At 31.3% G+C, this 21,741-nt stretch overlaps 1 protein-coding gene across 1 annotated transcript; it reads left to right on the top strand.

Moving 5' to 3' along the window:
* The first annotated feature begins 503 nt into the window (after positions 1-503).
* LOC111698408 (mucin-6) lies at positions 504-19,664 on the top strand. Its single transcript, XM_023468742.1, has 23 exons — positions 504-589; positions 906-962; positions 1,134-1,193; positions 2,847-3,021; positions 4,638-4,712; positions 5,009-6,912; positions 6,991-7,142; positions 7,429-7,523; positions 9,187-9,331; positions 9,849-9,896; positions 9,966-10,347; positions 13,271-13,329; positions 13,569-13,642; positions 14,440-14,479; positions 15,272-15,375; positions 15,798-15,840; positions 16,014-16,077; positions 16,959-17,018; positions 17,512-17,577; positions 18,296-18,471; positions 18,564-18,640; positions 18,982-19,081; positions 19,588-19,664. The coding sequence occupies exons 1-23, from the start codon at positions 504-506 to the stop codon at positions 19,662-19,664; spliced, it is 4,119 nt and encodes a 1,372-aa protein (XP_023324510.1).
* Positions 19,665-21,741: the final 2,077 nt, after the last annotated feature.

The raw sequence follows: 21,741 nt of genomic DNA, 5'->3' as shown, positions 1-21,741 counted from the left end.
ATATATATATATATATATATAAATATATATATATATATATATATACATCTATATCTATATATATAAAGTTGTATTATCTGGCTGTGCTGTCTCTCTGTTTGTTTTTCCGATCATAACTCAGGAATCCCTGGACCGATTTGCCTCAAATTTTAATTGGGGAACTCGGAAGACCCATAGGGATGTTCTCATTTGGGTTTGAAGATTATATGGGTTACCTTTTTAGGGAAAATACAGTTTCCAGTTAAACCCATAAAATTGTGGAACAGGAAGATAATTGCAGTGAAGATAGCCTAAATATCGTCGTCCTATACTGGAATTATATAAGTCTCACCGTATGATATCAAACCTGTATGATATTGAACCTATATATTTTTAGTAATATCTTATCTCTATGTTAATATCTTAAATTATGTATTAACATCTAAAGATTAAACTTCTCTGTTAATATGTGTATATATTATTAGGGTTACCGGTTAAGTTAAAACAATTATTCTATTATTAATATGTTGAACTATGCTCCTGGTAGAACAAGTGAAAGAAGAAAAACTTATCACGAATATAATCCATATCAGCCCAAACAGTACAACAGGTAGGTTCTATTTTTATTCAAAACGTTTTTTCGTTAATTTTAGTTTTATTTTTATTTTTTAATCATATAGTTTAGGAAATATTGTTACCAATAACATTTTAATTTGATTGATTTGATCAAATTTATTTTTGTTCTAACATCTATTTTTAGAATTTTTCTAAAATCAATTATTTATTTCAAAATACGGAAAATTTTTATTTCGAAATTCGATTTTTTTTTCTCTGAAAATTCGATTCATGCAAATTCCCCGGGCAACACCGGGAACTTCAGATAGTATTTAATATTTTTAATAAATCGTTTTCATAATTTTTTTTAGTCCCTCAGCCGACCTGGGACCTTTTAACCACGAACCCTATACAACTAAACTATACAGGAAATAAATTTTATGGAAATCACTATTTTTTAATTTTTTAATTGAGTTGCATTACAAGGATATTTTTATAACGGTTTCAATGTTAAATGTTTGAATTCCCGCTTGAATCTGATTTCTAGAAATTTCCCTAGAATTTATAATATTTAGAGATTATATAAATTATTATAAAAGGACATATGGTGACGTAAACACCAATACTGACCTTGAACCAATAGAACCATTATACTTCAGGAATACAACCAAACCAAACCAAATTAAATCAATTCAAATCATTTCAAATCAATTCAAATCAATTCAAACCGATTCAAATCAATGCAAATCAATTCAAATCAATTCAAACCAAATTAAATCAATTCAAATCAATTCAAATCAAGTCAAACCAAATTAAATCAATTCAAATCAATGAATCAAACCAAAGCAAACCTATCCAAACCAACTCAATTTAAATCAATAAATCAATTTAATCAAACCAAACTAAATTATTTTAATCTTGACCGAAAGAGATTAATTTAAACCGTACCAAATTTAAATCAATTTTATGTAAACTAAAAGAAATCTATTTAAATCAAACCAAACTAAACTAAATCAATCCTATACAATGAAGTCAATCCAAATCATTTTAATTGATCAATTTGACTCAAACCAAATAACTAGATTTAATCCAAACTAACCTTATTTAATTTGATTCATAGGAAACTAAATTCCATTTAAGTTGATACGATACGGGTCACACTCACCAGTTTTTTGTTGTTTTAAACAAACAAAAATTAAGGCATGAATAAAGTATAAATAATTTATTTAATTCATGACGTAATTTTTACAATATACAAATATTCCTCTTTATTTTTATTTGGTTAAGAGGTGTGGTTCCTAAAAACGCTATTTTAAACCTTTTTTTGTAGAGAACGGTATGCCCGATTAACATCGATACCTTTACTTAAACTGTTAATAACAATGAGGAGGATATTGTCGTCTTCTTATTTAGAAAAGTGATTTATTCTTACAAATTCTTTTTCCGTCGTGCATACTTGTCCTTAATTGTCACTCTACAATTAGAAATATTCAAATTTTAGATCAGAAAACATAGATTTCTCATATCTTTAAGGCACGTGTTTTTTAAGAGTTTGAATACTAGATTTAATTACATGAAAAATACTGATTACTGAATACTTCTAAATCTTCACATGGCGTCTGATTTGATCTAAATGTCAGGGATACATGGGGAGGGGGAGGGCATCGGGGAAAATATAAAGAAAGTTGGACCAAGACGCCGAGATAGATAGATAGATGGACAGATAAACTTGAACATATGTTTAGTTGGAACTATTGTATACTAACTGTACACTGTTATCTAATAATGATAATAATAATACCGGGACCTATTATAGTTTTTTTTTTATCTCCATCTATATTTTACAATGTTTCTGAAAAAAAATCTATAATTTTCTGGATTGTCAAATATACCTTCTTTGCCAAACTTGGTTTATTATTTCAAACCAAAACCAGGGGCACATGTATATGGTATATTGATATCTATATTTGTATCTATCTATCTATCTATTTATCTATCTTTCTGTCTATCTTTCTATATCTATTTATCTGTATATTAATAAATTCATCTAACTAGTTATCTACCTATCTACCTATCTTATCTATATCTATACCTAACTTGAAAAGATTAAATTTAAAATGTAGATCTTATAAATAGGTATTGAATAACAATTATTCTCAAAGTGGCAAATTATTCTAAAAATCTAATTAACTTTGGCCCTGTTGATTAAAGACAATACCCATAATAAATATTTATAAGATTGTCATTTCCTTTTTTTTTCTTTCAAAATAGATTTTTTCAATGTTTTTTCAATGTTTTGGTTGAATTTATAGTGACATTGCAAACATTCATAAAGAAGAGAAGCCTACTCATATCAATGGTGTGGCCCCGAAGCATGCTGGGGCAACTCAAGGGCAAGTCAGTGCGGCTCAAGGACTTGTCACTGTGGCTCAGGAGGGTAGTATAGCTTATGATGTTTCAAGCCATACTGAACACTCAACCTACAAGGTAGGCATCTTTTAATGTCATTTGCTCTATTAAAATAGTAAAGAAAAGTAGTATTGAAAACATCAGAATAATAAATATAATGTACACCTTTTCTCAATCCTTGGAATTCCAAACATGGATTTTTTTAAATCAACCAACAGTAATGCATATCCTTGTCATTTTAAAGGGACAGACCGGCTATGTAAGGTAGTTAAACTGAGTATGCAGCAGTGTTGTGGACAAATTCTTTAGGATTCATTTGAGACGTATAAAACTTTTCCACGTTGTATAATTACTCAGTTTGAGTGCATAGTCGACGTTCAAAATCAAGAATTTTTGTGGTTACATTTTCAGAATCGGGTTTCTTTTAAATTATTAAATAACAACGACGAAAAGTAAAGTAAAAAATATACATTAAACTAATTAGATGGTTAGGAACATATTTCTCAAAAGAAATTTGTCAATAAATCAATGCTAGAATCAATTATTTCGTTTTCATCATTATATTGAATTTCTTATTTTCAATGAAATTATTCGTAGATTTTTACAAATTCTTCAAATGTCGTCTTTTCAATGATAATTCCAGAAAATCTGCAGAAAATCTTTGTGAATAATGAGAGACTATAATAATGAGAAAATAGAAACTAATAACTGAATAAGATTACTTATTTTCGATGATAAGAGTTAATTTTTCTTTTCTCAACCTGTTTCTAAACAACTATTTAGTTTACTGTACAGTTTTGTTTACATTTTTTGTCTTCGTTATTTAATAATAAAAAACAATTTTGAAAACGTATCCACCCAAAAGTACGATTTTGAACGTCGACTTTGGCTCAAACTCAAGATTTACAAATCTTTAAAAAGTTTTATATGTCTCGAATAAATCCTAAAGAATTTTTCCACACACTATATACTCAGTTCAACTACCTTGCATAGCCGATCTGTCCCTTTAAAGATAAATATGATTTTTGAAATCTGTTCCTTTACGCGCCCAGCTGTTGTGGATTCATCAATTTATTTGGTGTCGGTGATTAAAGATGTGAAACTCGACATGGTGTTTTTATAATTTCTAAATACCTTCTGATCACTTAATCAGACAATTAAAATGATTTGGAAACATTTGTTAAATACTTTGAAAATTTAAACACTTTAAACATTTCAAAAGAGAATTGGAAAAATCAAACATTGAAAATAACAAGGAAATACAGCTGTATATTTACACATATATTTATATAATAAACCGCGGGAGTAACTAGTAGTAATATTTTAAACCCAGACAAGGCCTGGTTATCCAGCTAGTACACAATAAATTCATAAAAAGTTGTTAATTTTATAAATAGATTTTTAGATATATTCTAAGAAAAAAGTAATTGATAAAAATATTTTAGCTTAGAACTGAAAAGGAATTGAGTCAAACTTTCGGTCATATCTTAGCAACTGAAAAGTGCAAACCTTTGATATTTCAAACTTAGATTATGTGATCTAGCAGAAATCAAAGTTTGAAATATCTAAGGTCTACGGCATTGGGTTGCAAATATATAGGGATTAGAAAATCTGAGTTTGTGGCAAGGACTCAAATCCTTTATATATGATAAAATACTATATTTTATATTATTTATATTATTCATATTATTTAGACTCCTCAATATTCCTATAAGCTGGTTACAACCTCGCCCCCAGAGGTTAAAGCACTTCCACGGCGTCCGTCCAAGGTGATTTTGACTTACAACAAAGGAAATTGACCCCAGAAAAGATGTTCCCGACATCGATACTCATATATCGTCATAAACATGAATTGTAAATTTCGTGGATTTTTGTTAACCGTGATTTTTCTGTCGGAACCTCTGTAATTTAAAAAAAGAATTATCGATGATTGTGGTCTCTAGGAACATAATTGAAAAATGATATCTGCGTTGTTGAGTTCCTAATCCTAAAATTTGGGATATTGTGTGTGTGTTTTAATTTTGAGAACAGTCCCTATAAAAGACCTCTATTCTTTTATTTGCAGAAGTACGAGACAACATATCAGAATTCTGCTTCTCCATCTAAACCTACTTTTATACCATCTCTTCATCAAACACAAAACTATTCTCTTCCCTTCACATCTTCTATCAAATATACATCATCAACAACATCCAAACCTTTGTCAACAACTTCTATAACAACTACAGAAGAGGCTACTATAACAACTAGAAAGGCATCTATTACAGAGCCAACTACAGCACGGCCTACAACAGCTACAGCATCAACTTCTGCAAGAACAACTAGGCTATCCACTGCTACTACAGAAAGATCTACTACTTTAGAAGTATCTAGTACAACCGAAAGATATGCTACTTTAGAAGAATCTACGACTTCTGTTACAAGCTCTACTACTGTAGAGGAATCTGGTAAGCCTGGATCAGCATATACATACAAATTATCTTCAGGACCATCTGCTATACGAACCCTTCCTCCATCATCTCACTTACATCTAGACGCTCGATATCAACCAATCCATGACCACCAATATCAAGAGCCAAACTCTGGTTATCTCTCACATTTAAATCCTCAAGGACTCCCTCAGTATCCCTCCTACCCATCCCAACAGGAGCATCATTATCAGCAACCACCAAACTCAGGTTACTTGCCTCCTGAGGATCATCAACGTCAAGAAACAAGCCCGCTGTTTCTTCCTCCGCTAGACCAACCTTCTAGCTCCAGTTACCTTCCTCCTCCAGAGTATCAACAGCCAAGTCATGATTACCTTCTACCTCCGGAGCATACTGAACACGCTCCAAGTCATAGCTATCTCCCTCCTAAAGAACATCATGAGCACCCTCCAAATCATGACTATCTACCTCCTCAAGAACAACATATACAAGCTCCAAATCATGGTTATTTACCTCCTCAAAGTTCTTATAATTCACCTTCACTAACTGATCAACCGGAATTAGCTGTTCATGGTACACCAGGACAAAGCTACCTGCCTCCAACTCTAAGCCAATCCTACCTTCCTCCCTCAAAGTATCAACTTCCACCAAGTAAATCGTATCTTCCTCCTCCCTCATACCTACCACCTTTAGAAACAGACATATTGCCACACATTGATGATTTCCATGCACAAGTAAAAGATAAAATTCAAAGCCTCCATGAATTTTCAAGAAATAATCACCCCCTTGGAGAACCTGTACCCACAACCCAAGACAAGTACCCTAGTCCACCCATTATTTCTGAAAATCATGCCCAAGAGGATCAACCCAAAGATCTGTATACAGAAGTCTACTCAACAATCTATCCGCATGGATATCCACCGCAATTCCCAGAACAGCAATATCATCAGGAACTTCCTCAATACAGAGAAGAAGAACATGTTCCCTACAAATATTACAATCCAGAATCAAAGGAGACAGTTTATGTCCATGTTGGGCATCTAGATGATCATAAGAACGTTGAAGCTGGCACAACAGATCCAATTCATTACAGCAACAGGAAAGCTCTAGATGATGCTCTAAAGAATTTGAGTCCAGAGAAAAGAGTAATAACAGTTTCTGAGCCACCAAAATTTCAACGACTTGAGTCAAAATCAACAACTTCCAATATTGAAGGATTATCTTCTTCAACCACTGTACTTCCTACAGATTCATCAGCTGCTCCTGCATCTGCTTCTACAAAAACTTCAACTTTTACCCCAACTTCAACGACAACAACAACCAAAAAGACTGTAACTGCTGAAAGCTCCATCCCACCCCGTACTGCTCGATCATCTACTCCTCCTCCTACATCACCTGAACCTACTCCAACCCCATTAACATCTGCTTCATCACAGATGAATAGGTTTGCCTTGGGTGGAAGCACTAATGATAACTTTATGTTTGGACCTCAGACAAAACCATCAATAGAAAAGATCTCTTCAGAAGATAATATTTTCAGGTAATCTAACAACCAATATATTATATAATAGGAAATTAAAAATACTAATGAACTAGGATCAAATTATACTGTCTTTAGGGAAGAAACCCTGAAAAATGAAAATGTTGAAAAAGGAAAAATTATCCCTCGAAGTTTTGAACCCCCAGAAGTCTCTTCTCCCTCTGTAGCTCTACCCAGTAACAAGATAAACATTAATACTGTAGAGAACTCTGAAATCATTGGAGACACAGGTAGCTTTATTTGAGACATTTATGAATAGAGAGTTAAATGGATTCTAAATGTAAATTTAAGTGAGCCGCAGCTCAGAGCTGGTTAGAGAATTTTTACAGATTTTTTAAACAAAGATGATCGATATTAGGGCAAAATTGGTTGTCCTACGATGGCATTTTAAAATGAAGGTACTCTTAAAAATAGAATCTCTCTAAATCCTCCAAAAAATGATCATATTTGATTTTTTTTAGTTTTTAACTTAAAATCATAATTTGATATGTGTTGGCAAGATATTTTGTTGTTAAGAAGTTATCCGGAGCCACACCCCCTTCGGACACAGTTACAGGGTAACCACGCCCTCTTCCACTGTGTTTGTTCAGAGAACATTTGGAATTTCCCAGGTACTTTTATTTATTCAGGTCAAATATAATTCAAAACGTTGGCCATTTTGACCTGAACTTTTATTGAACTTCATGGGGGTTAAAATTTTTATCAGACCAATCTGGAGTGGTGCAGAATATAAAATATTTTACCCCAATAGCTTTGATTTTTAAAATTTTAAAAATTTCAATAATGAAAAAAAGGAAAATGTTATTTTTATAAATATTTAGATATATTGAATATTGTCTGATGTAAAGTATCGTCGGTTGATGAATACCGACGTCATGTCTGCTAAGAGTGCTAGTACATTGACTAATGTATAGTATCGTCGGTTGATATATACTGACTTCATGTCTGCTAAGAGTGCTAGTACATTGACTAATGTATAGTATCGTCGGTTGATAAATACCGACGTCATGTCTGCTAAGAGTGCTAATATATTGTCTAATGTATAGTATCGTCGGTTGATAAATACCGATTTCATGTCTGCTAAGAGTGCTAGTATATTGTCTGATGTAAAGTATTGTCGGTTGATAAATACCGACGTCATGTCTGTTAAGAGTGCTAATATATTGTCTGATGTAAAGTATCGTCGGTTGATAAATACCGACGTCATGTCTGTTAAGAGTGCTAATATATTGTCTAATGTATAGTATTGTCGGTTGATAAATACCGACTTCATGTCTGCTAAGAGTGCTAGTACATTGTCTAATGTATAGTATCGTCGGTTGATAAATACCGACTTCATGTCTGCTAAGAGTGCTAGTACATTGTCTAATGTATAGTATTGTCGGTTGATAAATACCGACTTCATGTCTGCTAAGAGTGCTAGTACATTGTCTAATGTTTAGTATTGTCGGTTGATAAAAACCGACGTCATGTCTGTTAAGAGTGCTAGTATATTGTCTAATGTATAGTATCGTCGGTTGATAAATACCGAAGTCATGTGTCTGCTAAGAGTGCTAATATATTGTCAAATGTATAGTATCGTCGGTTGATAAATACCGACTTCATGTCTGCTAAGAGTGCTAGTACATTGTCTAATGTATAGTATTGTCGGTTGATAAATACCGACGTCATTTCTGTTAAGAGTGCTAATATATTGTCTGATGTAAAGTATCGTCGGTTGATAAATACCGACGTCATGTCTGCTAAGAGTGCTAGTACATTGACTAATGTAAAGTATCGTCGGTTGATAAATACCGACGTCATGTCTGCTATGAGTGCTTGTGCATTGTCTGATGTATAGTATCGTCGGTTGATAAATACTGACTTCATGTCTGCTAAGAGTGCTAGTACATTGACTAATGTATAGTATCGTCGGTTGATAAATACCGACGTCATGTCTTCTAAGAGTGCTTGTATATTGCTTATTATTTACACCAACAATAGATGTCAGGGTTCACACTCTTTATACAAAGCAAAGAGTAAATGGATTTCTTTCAGATATTGTAAAGTTTGACAAGGGTCACTTTTAACTACTCACGTTTTCATCAACAATTGGGCTTCAAGTTGAAGAAATATAAATACTTGGATTTTAGGACTAAATAGGTTTATGTAACTTTTTGAAGACTATTTTTTTTTAAACCTTTCAAAATAGTATAACCTGCAGTAAAATTACTTATTTTAAAATTATAATTCATATTTTCTTGCTCTTGTTTTATCTAATTTATGAATTTTTAGCCGATAAAGCGAGAGCTTGATCTGGGTGGACAGAATACTAGGTTTAACCTGGTACAGGATGATAGGGTTAATGTTGTTCAAGAGGATACAAGCGTATTCAACTCTTTGAAGAATGCTGTCGATGTTCTAACCAGATCTTCTCTAGGTACAGGGTGTCCCAAAAAACATGGGAATTCAGTGACGAATTCGATATCGTCTTTGTTATGATTTAGCATTGTAATACCTAATTTCAAAAGCTATAATATTATTATGTCTGCTAGAGTTTATTTTATGAAAAGGGTAAAATAATTCAAAGATGTGTCTATAATGTCTCCGCAAGATGAACAGTGAATACGGACAAGTTTACTCTGTTTGTATACTGCAATTTTCTTGTTTTACTAAGTACAACCATATGCAGTCAAAACATAAACAAACAAAATGTGAACATAGCAGACGAAACTCTTACAGATTACAGCTTTCTCAGTAGGTATCACTATACTAAATCAAAGAATTATTTGCCAAGACGATATTGAATTCGTCACTGAATTCCCATGTTTATTGGGACACCCTGTACATTAATAATCCCTGTAATAAAAACAAATCACTAGACATTATGCTTGACTACAAAAACGTGTACAAAACTTAAATTTAATTCTTGTTTGTTATTTTAGTTTGATATTTAGGTTATGTTAACCTCACCCCATTGGCATACTTTAATGAAAACTCTCAAGGTAAAAAGAAAAAAATATAAAAACAATTAAAATAAAATTTTCACTTAAATTTAGTAATAACTTATCTAGAAGAAAATTTGTTGACTCTTCCCGAGTTTGAACATTTCACGACAAAGAAAAGTGTTAAACAAACCTCAGATGATCAAAGTAACATCACCATTAATGACGACCATTCCATTCAAGTCAGTTCGGATCAGCTGTCTACAACCGGTTCTTTTACAAATGGCGTCAGTACTGGCACGACAGAGGGTACAACCAAGGACAGTACAAAGATTACAGAGAGTGCATCGAGCACAGGAAGATCAGGAAGTTCAATGAGTACACCAAGCACAGGAAGTACAGCAAGTACCGGAAATGCATGGAGCACGTTAAGCTTTGGTAGTGCAAGTACTCAAAATGTTTATGATTCCCAAAACATTGATAAAATTCTCGATGTAATGAAGAATGTCAGGTAATTTAACAATATATAAGTTTAATTAATTTTCATACAATCATTATCTTATTTTTTAAATACTCGAAATACCCCATTTTGAGGAATTATGGAAACAGCTAAGTCAGTCTTACCACATAAAGATGTTCCTAAGAGCCAGAATGTTCGACACCGTCCGTCAAAATGATTATTGTGAAATGTTTTTTGAAATAAACAAAAAAAACGTTTATTGTTAATCTCGGGCTAATCATCGTTTATTTTTTTAATTAAGTATTCACAAGTTTTTTTTGAATATGAAATATTTTCTCAAATATGACCAAAAATTATAGTGAAATTTAGGAATTTACAAATTTACTTTAAAACTAAATGATTATTTGGACGGAAATTATCAAACATCATAATCTGCATCGTACAATTTGGTGAGACACTGGTTTGTATCTTTAGGCCTCTACAATTTCTCTAAAAAAGGGGAATTTATAATTTTAGATATTTAAACAACACTCTGAGAAATTCAAAATTTAATTTTATATTTTTTGAAGCGCCGGAGCCAAATTCAACTTAGATGCTTATGCCTTAAAATTTTGATAAATGATACTTTTCATGCGGGAAAGTTTGAAGAATAATGCTACTAAGTTGAATTTTGCTTTAATGCTAAAACAAATTTAGTAAGATGAAAATTTTACTTCTTAGAGTGAACCCCATAAACCCTCCAAAACGTCTTAACCAACCGTAAGTGATGAATCGCCTAAAATTTCCATATTTAAGAAGTGTTTACGAAATGTTTAAGTAAACTAAAACCCCAAAATTTAAAAAGTGTTTAATAAACGTTTACCAGGGAACTAGTGATGAAAGTGAAACTATCACAAATCCACAAAAATCATGTACAACGAAGGTATCCCCGCACACTATGTACATTGTACATTGTACAAACACAGTCACACATGTACATGAACTCATGTTCATCTATTGTACGCTTGAACACTAAATTGTAACCACAGTAGGTTTACTGCATATTTTACTTAAATTCTCACGTTGTATTGCATTAACTTATGAGCTGCAGAATTAGAAAGGAACTGAGTCTTTGCCACAAACTCAAATTTTCTCATCCCTATATTTTTACAACCAGATTGTGGAAACCTTTGATTTTTAAAACTTAAATTACTTGATCTAATTGTATTCATAGTTTTCTAAGGTCTACGGCAGTGGGGGATGATTTGTGGCTTAAATACTCAATTTCTATTGTTACACCCTGAATTACTATTATTTGTATTCCGAAAAATCATTAAATTACTTCTTTTGGATTTGAAGGAAAGCCCAAATTGATGCAGAATATAATCAAAATCACTTTTGACATTTTTTGTTTGGCAAATCTACGATGGTAGGCGAATATATCGATATAATGAAGACGACAATCAATTTCAATTTTGATTCATATTAAGCTTGTAAACTTGTAATTGGAAAAAGCTTGTTAACAATAAAAACTTAATTAAAAAGTCGTCTTCATTATATTGATATAATCGCCTACCACTGTATTTTAAAATATGTAATCCAAAATCTTTAGCAAATTTTTTTTAAATTTCACCAGTAGATTTACAACAACACGATTTGCTAAAGGAGTTGAGTGTTTGGCACAAACTCTGATTTTCTAATCTCTATATCTTTGTAACCCAATGTCGTAGACCTTAGATATTTCAAACTATTAATTCTTATAGATAAAATAATCTAAGTTTGAAATATCAATGGTTTGGACCATCAGGTTGCAAAGATATTGGGATCAGAAGATTTGAGTTTGTGGCAAAAACTCAATTCCTTTATTTTGAAACGCTTGCATCTTTATCTGCAAATGCTTCTCAGTCCATGCACGCGCGCTTAAAGGGAATGATGCACGGCAGAGAGGGGTTGTTGAAGGGGGGAAAGTAGTATTGTAGAATCGGTCTAAGAATATACAAACAAAGCATTGGGCTTTTTATAGGCCAATTATGTGTTTTTATTAGATTTACGTTTGTTGAGGACGAGCAAAATCTTTATTAAAATTATTTAGAAATGTATTTTTGCTTTAGGAAGGAAAAAATATAAATTTTTACAGATTGTTATAAAGAAATTAAAACCTTGTTATTGGAAATAAGAAATTTGTAAGATTCTTTTAAGCGCGACCAACTCTTTCTTTTTTAAATATTTTCACTTTTCATTGATATTACAATTTTGGAATAAAAACATTTGTTCACAGAGGAATGTCGTTTCTATATGTTTTTGGTCCTTTAGTTACTTAAAGGGACTGTATAAGTGTGATTTCAATTGAACCACCATGCAAAGATTTACATTGGTACCATACCTTTAACTGCTTATCGAGTACAGCGAGCTCTTTGCTTTAATCATTCCTGTAAAACACGGTGTACGCTGCGTTAGTGTGAACTCAACACAGTTGACACGTCCTTGTGTTTCTTGACATCACCAAATATTTCACATTTAAAGCGGTTTCCAGAAACTCAAAGAAATATATATTTTCTGCCAATTCTAGAAAGTCAATATTGATATTTTTAAAACTTAAAACGTCTTGCAAACAAATGTTTCTATAATCAAAAGCGTTTTCATAAACATATAAGTAAGAATAATCTCGAAAACCTTGATCGTTCAAATGTTTTTGGAGTACGTTATGAATCGGGCATTGCCATTTTTTAATGGAGAGTCACTTGAATTTACGCTTTTACTAAGTTGCTGTCCATTTAAGCTTAAACTTGTTTTGGGATACCCATGGTGGAGATTCTCTAAAATTGTTTAGGGAGACACCTGTTGGAGATTCTATAAACTTGTTTAGGAAGACGCCGGGTGGAGATTCTCTAAACTTGTTTTCTCTAAACTTGTTTAGGGAGACCCCTGGTGGAGATTCTCTAAACTTGTTTTGGGAGACACCTAGTGGAGATTCTCTAAGATTAAACTTATTTAGGGAGACATCTGGTGGAGATTCTCTAAGATTAAACGAATCTGAATTAAACCAACTAATAGGAAAGCATTCATCTTAAGACTAGCAAACTTTTAAATTAATGTATATTTTGGTCTACGTATTCTTTACACGATTTTCTTCTGTATCAGAAAGCGATTTTTTTGCCAAAATTTGCATTTTTTTATATGTCAATGCCATTAGCATCTTTACAGTAGCTTTCTTTAAAAAGTACAAAATAACAAAAATAAAATATTTTAACAAATATTAACATCTAAAAATATTTAATGCTTGATATTCCTAGTTGAGAACTATTTCAGTCAATCTACTGAGACTGATGTTGACCAGATAACTCAGAAATCCAAATATTTTGAGGAGGTAAACTTTTATATTTATATCATACTAAACAGCCTGAAACAATTACATGACTGGGTAGACTTTGAAGTGTCGTTAGCAATAGTTTCGAAGGAGTAATTGACAATATTCTAATATGTATATTATATAATACGGAGTAAGAATGTGTTTATTTTAGTTCATATTGGGTATACTGCACAGTTTCCAGCACAAACTAACCCCAAGAATAGGCAGTTTACTTAATTTTTACGCTTTTAAAAACTGTTTCGTCCTTTAGTAAAATGCGTAATTTCTTTTAAATGGAGCGTTGGCAAACCAAAAGAATAAATAGGTATTCTATAATGGTATTCTATAATGGGTACATATTCTAGTAGAAAAACCAATATGTTCAATCAAATAAAGTTCTCTTTACAAATACATATAAATATATATAAATATATTCTTTTGTAAATATATAAAAATATAAATATATATAAACCAGCTGAAGTGCCCGGCGTTGTCTGTGGAATTTTAAAAAATCGAATTTTGAAAAAAAAATGAATTTTTAAAAGAATAAAATAATTTCGAATCATGAATTTTTTTAGCCCTTGTCAACCCCGGGGTACTCAAGGGTTCCCTCAACATATTTCGGCCCATTCGGTCCAGCCGTTTGACCGGCTATAGGGAACATATATACGAATGTCTTGTTTTATTATATACCTAAATATATGCATATATTCAAAATAAAAAAGCTAAACTTAATCTATTCTATAATTCCTTTAATCTTTTCTTCATTTTTATTGTACATTTCGTTTTGTAAATTATAAATATTTTAATTTTAGATCAATTTGGCTAATAATGAGATTGAACCGTTACCATCAGGTAAACATTACTAATCCGTCGTAAACCGGTTTCTTAGTTTTTTTCTCTCATAAAGGAACTGAGTTTTTGTCACAAACTAAAATGGTCAAATCCCAATATCATTTAAAATCTGGTGATGTAAACCCTTGATATTTCAAACTTAGATTATTTGTTCTAACAGATTCATTGTTTGAAATATCAGAGGATTAGAAAAGTAGAGTTTGTGACAAAAACTCAGTTCCTTTGGAAATAGAACTTTAAAATGATCAATTACATCAGTGGTAAATCTTATATTTTACGGAATCTTATGAATTCTAACTTTTATACGATGTTTGTGCAAACTGTCCTCAACGGATACAAGAAATTTTATACAGTGGTAGACTATTTTATCAATACAATGAAGACGACTTTCGATTTCAATATTGGTTAAAATCAAGCTGTTGAACAGCATCGATACACATAAAATATAGAAGTCAAGAGAATTTATCTATTAAAAAGCTCTTCTTTGATTACTTATAAACTTGAAATTCAAAAAATTGTAAACAATCAAAGCTTAGAATAGATAAGAAGTTGTCTTCATTGTATTGATATAACCGCTTACCACTGTAGTAAACACTGGCTTTCTAGCATTAAACCACCATACTGACTAGCTGTATCATTTTGGCAGTCCTTACAGAAAAATATGCCATTTTTTCTTTACAGAAACACCTGAAAGAAAAATTTGATTCAGATGGAATCATAATTATAATACAGTTTATTAATCATTCTACAAAGTTATTTTAGGGGAGTTAATTTAAATTTTTATTTGTTTAGCAATCCCTCATATTTCTCCTGAAAATATAAACCAACTGGTTCCTAATCCAGACTGGGTGGAGAGATACGCCTTCGAGGTGCAGGACAACCAACACCAGGAGAAGGTTTTTTATTAAAACTTAATTTTTTATCTTATTTTATATATACGATTACCCACAAAGAATCAGACAGGAAAGACAACTGGAAACAATTAAAATATGACGATTTCTAGGTTGAATTAAATCTTCTGCCTTGAATATAGTCTTTAAGGGCTTATTTAATGCCTTGGCAAAAAACAAAGCCTGTTTACAGTGGCAGGAAGTTATGAATATAAGGAAACAGACAGAGTAAATTTCGTCTCTGAAGTCTCATCCTTTCTCGGGGTTGTATTTTAAATATTTTACAATACTAAACTTGATTTCATTTTGTTGTGGGATAAAAAATAAATTCATAATTGACTGTCATTTTAGTCACAAAAATAATTTTTAAAAGCATATAAATCATTATGATAAAATCTATCATATGAATTCAAAAAACATATTTTAAGGAGGAGAGGAGTACGCTAGAAACCATTTTTCTTCAAGATTCGGGTAAATAAATATTATTTCTTATTTTTGAAAGGAAGAAAAATCTTAAAAATTCTTTTATTAATGTGATCATAGATAAATAAATATCTATGTTTGTGATCAATACTAAATACAGATGAAATACTGCATAAACACTTGATCTGAATAGTGTATGTTCAAAGAGTTATATTTTTAAGAAAATAAAGTGCTAGTTCCTTCCTTTAACAACTCTGTTTATATACCCAAGGTTAGTTTAAAAACGTAATTTTTTATTATTATTATTNTCGGAAGACCAACGTGAACAACATCAACAGCATCAACAACATCAGCAACAACAACAACAACAACATCAAAAACATCAACTATATCAACAACATCGATATAGGAGTAAAAGAGATTTAAGTTTGGAAGGTATTCTTTTTATGAAAGTTTAAATTATGCAGGTTTATTTTTGAAAACAAATCTAAATTTTTTTAAATATAAACCTTACACTTTTTGCGTAGATGAGATTCTGAGCTCCGATCTTCTGAACCTGTCCCAAGAAAGAATAGATAAAGACAAACTTACATATATCCAGCAGGTAGAAGTTTATTATTTTATTATATAATTGATTATACCATGTACCAACATTATGCAGACTTCAATAATATGCAAATCTTTACATCAAAAATAAAAAGGCACAATTAATATGCTCAGTGCTGAAAACTTTAGGATTGTGGATTTTTAGATAAAATTAAACTTCAGTTTGTTAAAAGAAAAGTGTATAAAATTCAACCCTGGCCTGGGTTCCGACCAATGAGAGTTCGCTTATTGATTGCGCGCAAAAAGAGGAGATCAAATATTGATCTTGACATTCATAAAACAAGAGTTTCAAGCTCAAAATAAACTTATATTGCTATCTACTTATTTATTTATTTATTTATTTATTTTGATTTAAAAGATCCAAAACAAATTGTTAATTTCTTAAATATTTTTCAAGCTTGGTGTATAGATTGTAAAAACATATTCTAACATTGTTAAATTTAATCAAACAAAATTTTGATGCTCTTGAATTTAAAGGAAAACTTTTTACGTTATTAAGATGCCTGAATAAGATAATCATGTTGAGATTTGTATATTTTTAATTGAACCTATATGCCTAGGTCAGCTAGGGGTGTAGAGCCCCTACAAGAACCATCTCCACATATAGAAGAACTACCAAGGTAAAGAATTCAAGTTTAATGTTTCAGGTGTAAAAGTAATTTCAAGTAACCCTCCATAGAACGAGGGGCAATTTTTGATTCAAGTCATGAAATAGTTATCAATCCTTTTTATAAAACCTGAGATGGAATTTAAAGAATTTGAGCCGCGGTTTAAATCCGCCAAAACCCGGTTTAAGTTTAGCGCCGGCTTAAATCTTGAAACATTTGATACAATTTTAAGTGGAACCAACCATATTTAAGCCGCGGCTTAAATTTAAACCACCGCTCAAATTCTTTAAATTCGGCCACTAATTATTTTCATTTTATTTCTTGCTTCAGATCAATGTCTGAATTATAAGAATTAAACACATTCCAAATTAGAAAAACTACGATATCTTCCACATTAATGATCAGGATCAGTTTTCCAGGTTACCTTTGTGAAATTGACATTGCCCTTCTTTAAATGGAAAGTTAAATGAAATGACAAGAGTTCCTTAAACACTAAATGTTTTAGGGGAAGGAGTTTAGCTGAGACAAGGTTTATAGATGAGGATACAAGGTTCCAAGACAGCTGGGTTGGGTAAATATTATTATAGTTATACAGACTAACCGGCTTGAACATTTTCCAAGGGGGTGGGGATAATTTAAACTGCTTTTTTTTAAAGTACAATTTGGTCATATTTATGTTAAAACCCAGATTAATGCATGAGTATAGGACGTAGCATGCAAGATGTAGCAATTACATAGTTTTTCTTAAATTTTTCTTATAAAAGAATAAGAGTTCCTGTTTTTAATAAAAATAATCATTGAAATCATAACAAATTTACTAATTCAATTTTGCGAAATTAAAAATATTTAAATTGCACAATAGACAATAGACATTCCTGTATAGTTTACATCGTACAGTATACATTCCTGTACAGTGTACATTGTACAGTATACATTTCTGTAAAGTGTACATTGTACAGTATATATTCCTGTACAGTGTACACTGTACAGTATGCATTCCTGTACAGTGTACATTGTACATTACACATTCCTGTACAGTGTACACTGTACAATATATATTCCTGTACAGTGTACACTGTACAGTATGCATTCCTGTACAGTGTACATTGTACAGTACACTTTCATGTACAGTGTACATTGTACAACTTTGATGCCAAATTTTTCTCTTTTTTTCTTCAAACTTGTAGAAAATCCAAAAAAATTTCAAATTGTTCGGAATAAATTGAAGAAAAGACAAAATCAATATTAAAACTTAAACTTACTGTTTTATTCATACATCTAATCCGTAGGAGACATAGAAACATACAAGAAGTAGAAAGAATGAAAAGGAATCATTTCTCGGAAGACCAACGTGAACAACATCAACAGCATCAACAACATCAGCAACAACAACAACAACAACATCAAAAACATCAACTATATCAACAACATCGATATAGGAGTAAAAGAGATTTAAGTTTGGAAGGTATTCTTTTTATGAAAGTTTAAATTATGCAGGTTTATTTTTGAAAACAAATCTAAATTTTTTTAAATATAAACCTTACACTTTTTGCGTAGATGAGATTCTGAGCTCCGATCTTCTGAACCTGTCCCAAGAAAGAATAGATAAAGACAAACTTACATATATCCAGCAGGTAGAAGTTTATTATTTTATTATATAATTGATTATACCATGTACCAACATTATGCAGACTTCAATAATATGCAAATCTTTACATCAAAAATAAAAAGGCACAATTAATATGCTCAGTGCTGAAAACTTTAGGATTGTGGATTTTTAGATAAAATTAAACTTCAGTTTGTTAAAAGAAAAGTGTATAAAATTCAACCCTGGCCTGGGTTCCGACCAATGAGAGTTCGCTTATTGATTGCGCGCAAAAAGAGGAGATCAAATATTGATCTTGACATTCATAAAACAAGAGTTTCAAGCTCAAAATAAACTTATATTGCTAAAAATGTAAACTATAAATATTAGAATGAGCTGACGAGAGAAAGACGACAATCCTCTGATCCTGATCAGCTTTGTCCGACAGTATCCCAGTATATCATGCCTAGAGCTGCAGTTAACTCAGAAGGTATATAACCACTATACAGAAGGTATATAACCACTATACAGAAGGTATATAACTACTATACAGAAGGTATATAACCACTATACAGAAGGTTTATAACCACTATAAATTTATCTAAAATTGAGACTTTTGCGACAAAAAAGTAATATATTTTAAAATCTCATGGAATTCAGGAATTAAGAAATGTAAAACATGAATCTATTGTTACATATACAGTGAGACCCATAAATCAGTGAAATATTATTACGACTGGTAAGCAATCATATGTGTGTATTTATTAATGTCAAAAAGCCAGAACATAAACTTATTAAGTAAAAAAGGTTTGTGTACATTGTACAATTGTCGAATGTATCATCTATCATGTTTCATGTTCATTGTATTTAAAATCATAACTTGAGTCTCACAGTGTTAAAGTGTTAGGTCTCACTACACTGTAGGAAGAAAAGATTAAATCGAGGAGATTTTAACGATCGAGAAGATTTATCATATTTTTAAATTCAATTGTTTAGGAGACTGGATGTACGTAGTAAATATGCCAGCAGAACCAGAATACCAACAGCTAGTTAGATCAGAGATATGCATGTAATTAATATTATTATTATTATCATTATTATTATTATTATTTGCCAGGTATATATTCTGGTTCCCATCCTGCTGTACTTGCCAGGTATATATTCTGGTTCCCATCCTGCTGTACTTGCCAGGTATATATTCTGGTTTCCATCCTGCTGTACTTAACAGGTATATATTCTGGTTCCCATCCTGCTGTACTTACCAGGTATATATTCTGGTTCCCATCCTGCTGTACTTAGCAGGTATATATTCTGGTTCCCATCCTGCTGTACTTAGCATGTATATATTCTGGTTTCCATCCTGCTGTACTTAGCATGTATATATTCTGGTTCCCATCCTGCTGTACTTAACAGGTATATATTCTGGTTCCCATCCTGCTGTACTTGCCAGGTATATGTTCTGGTAGACTTTAAAGGGACTGTAGGTGGAATTTTAAGTGACCCTTTATTCCGTTTTTTTATAGAAAAAATTAGGAAATTATGTTGTTTTTTCTACCAACAAATTGATAAGTCACAATTCTAATTTCTTTCTACAAAACGACGATATTTTGCTCATTGCTCATCAAATATATATATACTAACTGAAGGGCCCGGCCTTGCCCGTGAAAAAAAAAATTATATTTTTTTATCCTATAACACCCCTTGGCCACCCATGAGTGTTCACAAAAATTTTCAGCCCAATCAGTCCAGCCCTTTGGCCGGCTTTAGGCAACATAAATATATATATATATACGAATGTCTTGTCTATTAGATGCTAGCTGAAGGGCCCGGCGTTGCCCGTGAAAAAAAAAATGTTGAAAGAAAAAAAAATTTGGAATTTTTTTAGCCAATAACACCCCTGAGTGTACACAAAAAATGTTAGCCCAATCAGTCCAACCGTTTGGCCGGCTACGCAACATATGTATCATACGAATGTCAATTGTTTCATTATATATAGATAAATAACTCTTTAAATTGGAGGGCAGCTTGAAATTTCATGGACAGTCCCATTAAGAACGACATAAAAAATGTAAAATACGATAATACGAAGGTTATTATTGCGATAAATATATTTTTCTGTGGTACGTTGTATGGTAAGAAGAAATATATGAGGAAAAAACTGAATAAGTTCCGTACAGACTAAGGTTGTATAATAAGCCTGGAGATTATATACTTTATACTTTTAAATGCCATCAACTAATTTAATATCTGTTTTAAATGCCATCAACTAATTTAATATCTGTTTTAAATACCATCAACTAATTTAATATCTGTTTTAAATGCCATCAACTAATTTAATATCTGTTTTAAATGCCATCAACTAATTTAATATCTGTTTTAAATGCCATAAACTAATTTAATATCTATTTTAAATGCCATCAACTAATTTAATGTCTGTTTTTAATGCCATCAACTAATTTAATTTCTGGTTGAAATGCCATCAACTAATTTAATGTCTGTTTTTAATGCCATCAACTAATTTAATTTCTGTTTTAAATGCCATCAACTAATTCAATTTCTGTTTTAAATGCCATAAACTAACTTAATATCTGTTTTAAATGCCGTCAACTAATTCAATTTCTGGTTTAAATGCCATTAACTAATTCAATTTCTGTTTTAAATGCCATCAACTCATTCAATTTCTGGTTTAAATGCCATCAACTAATTTAACATCTGTTTTAAATGCCATAAACTAATTTAATTTATGTTTTAAATGTCATCAACTAATTTAATATCTGTTTTAAATGCCATCAACTAATTTAATATCTGTTTTGATGCCATAAACTAATTTAATATCTATTTTAAATGCCATCAACTAATTTAATATCTGTTTAAATGCCATAAACTAATTTAATTTCTGTTTTTAATGCCATGAACTAATTTAATTTCTGGTTGAAATGCCATCAACTAATTTAATGTCTGTTTTTAATGCCATCAACTAATTTAATTTCTGTTTTAAATGCCATCAACTAATTTAATTTATGTTTTAAATGTCATCAACTAATTTAATATCTATTTTAAATGCCATCAACTAATTTAATATCTGTTTTAAATGTCATCAACTAATTTAATTTCTGTTTTAAATGCCATCAACTAATTTAATTTATGTTT

Source organism: Eurytemora carolleeae, unplaced genomic scaffold (assembly GCF_000591075.1).
Source record: "Eurytemora carolleeae unplaced genomic scaffold, Eaff_2.0 scaffold50, whole genome shotgun sequence".
NCBI lineage: Eukaryota > Metazoa > Arthropoda > Copepoda > Calanoida > Temoridae > Eurytemora > Eurytemora carolleeae.
Note: the sequence above shows the minus strand (reverse complement) of the source record. Positions and strands in the feature narration are given on the sequence as shown.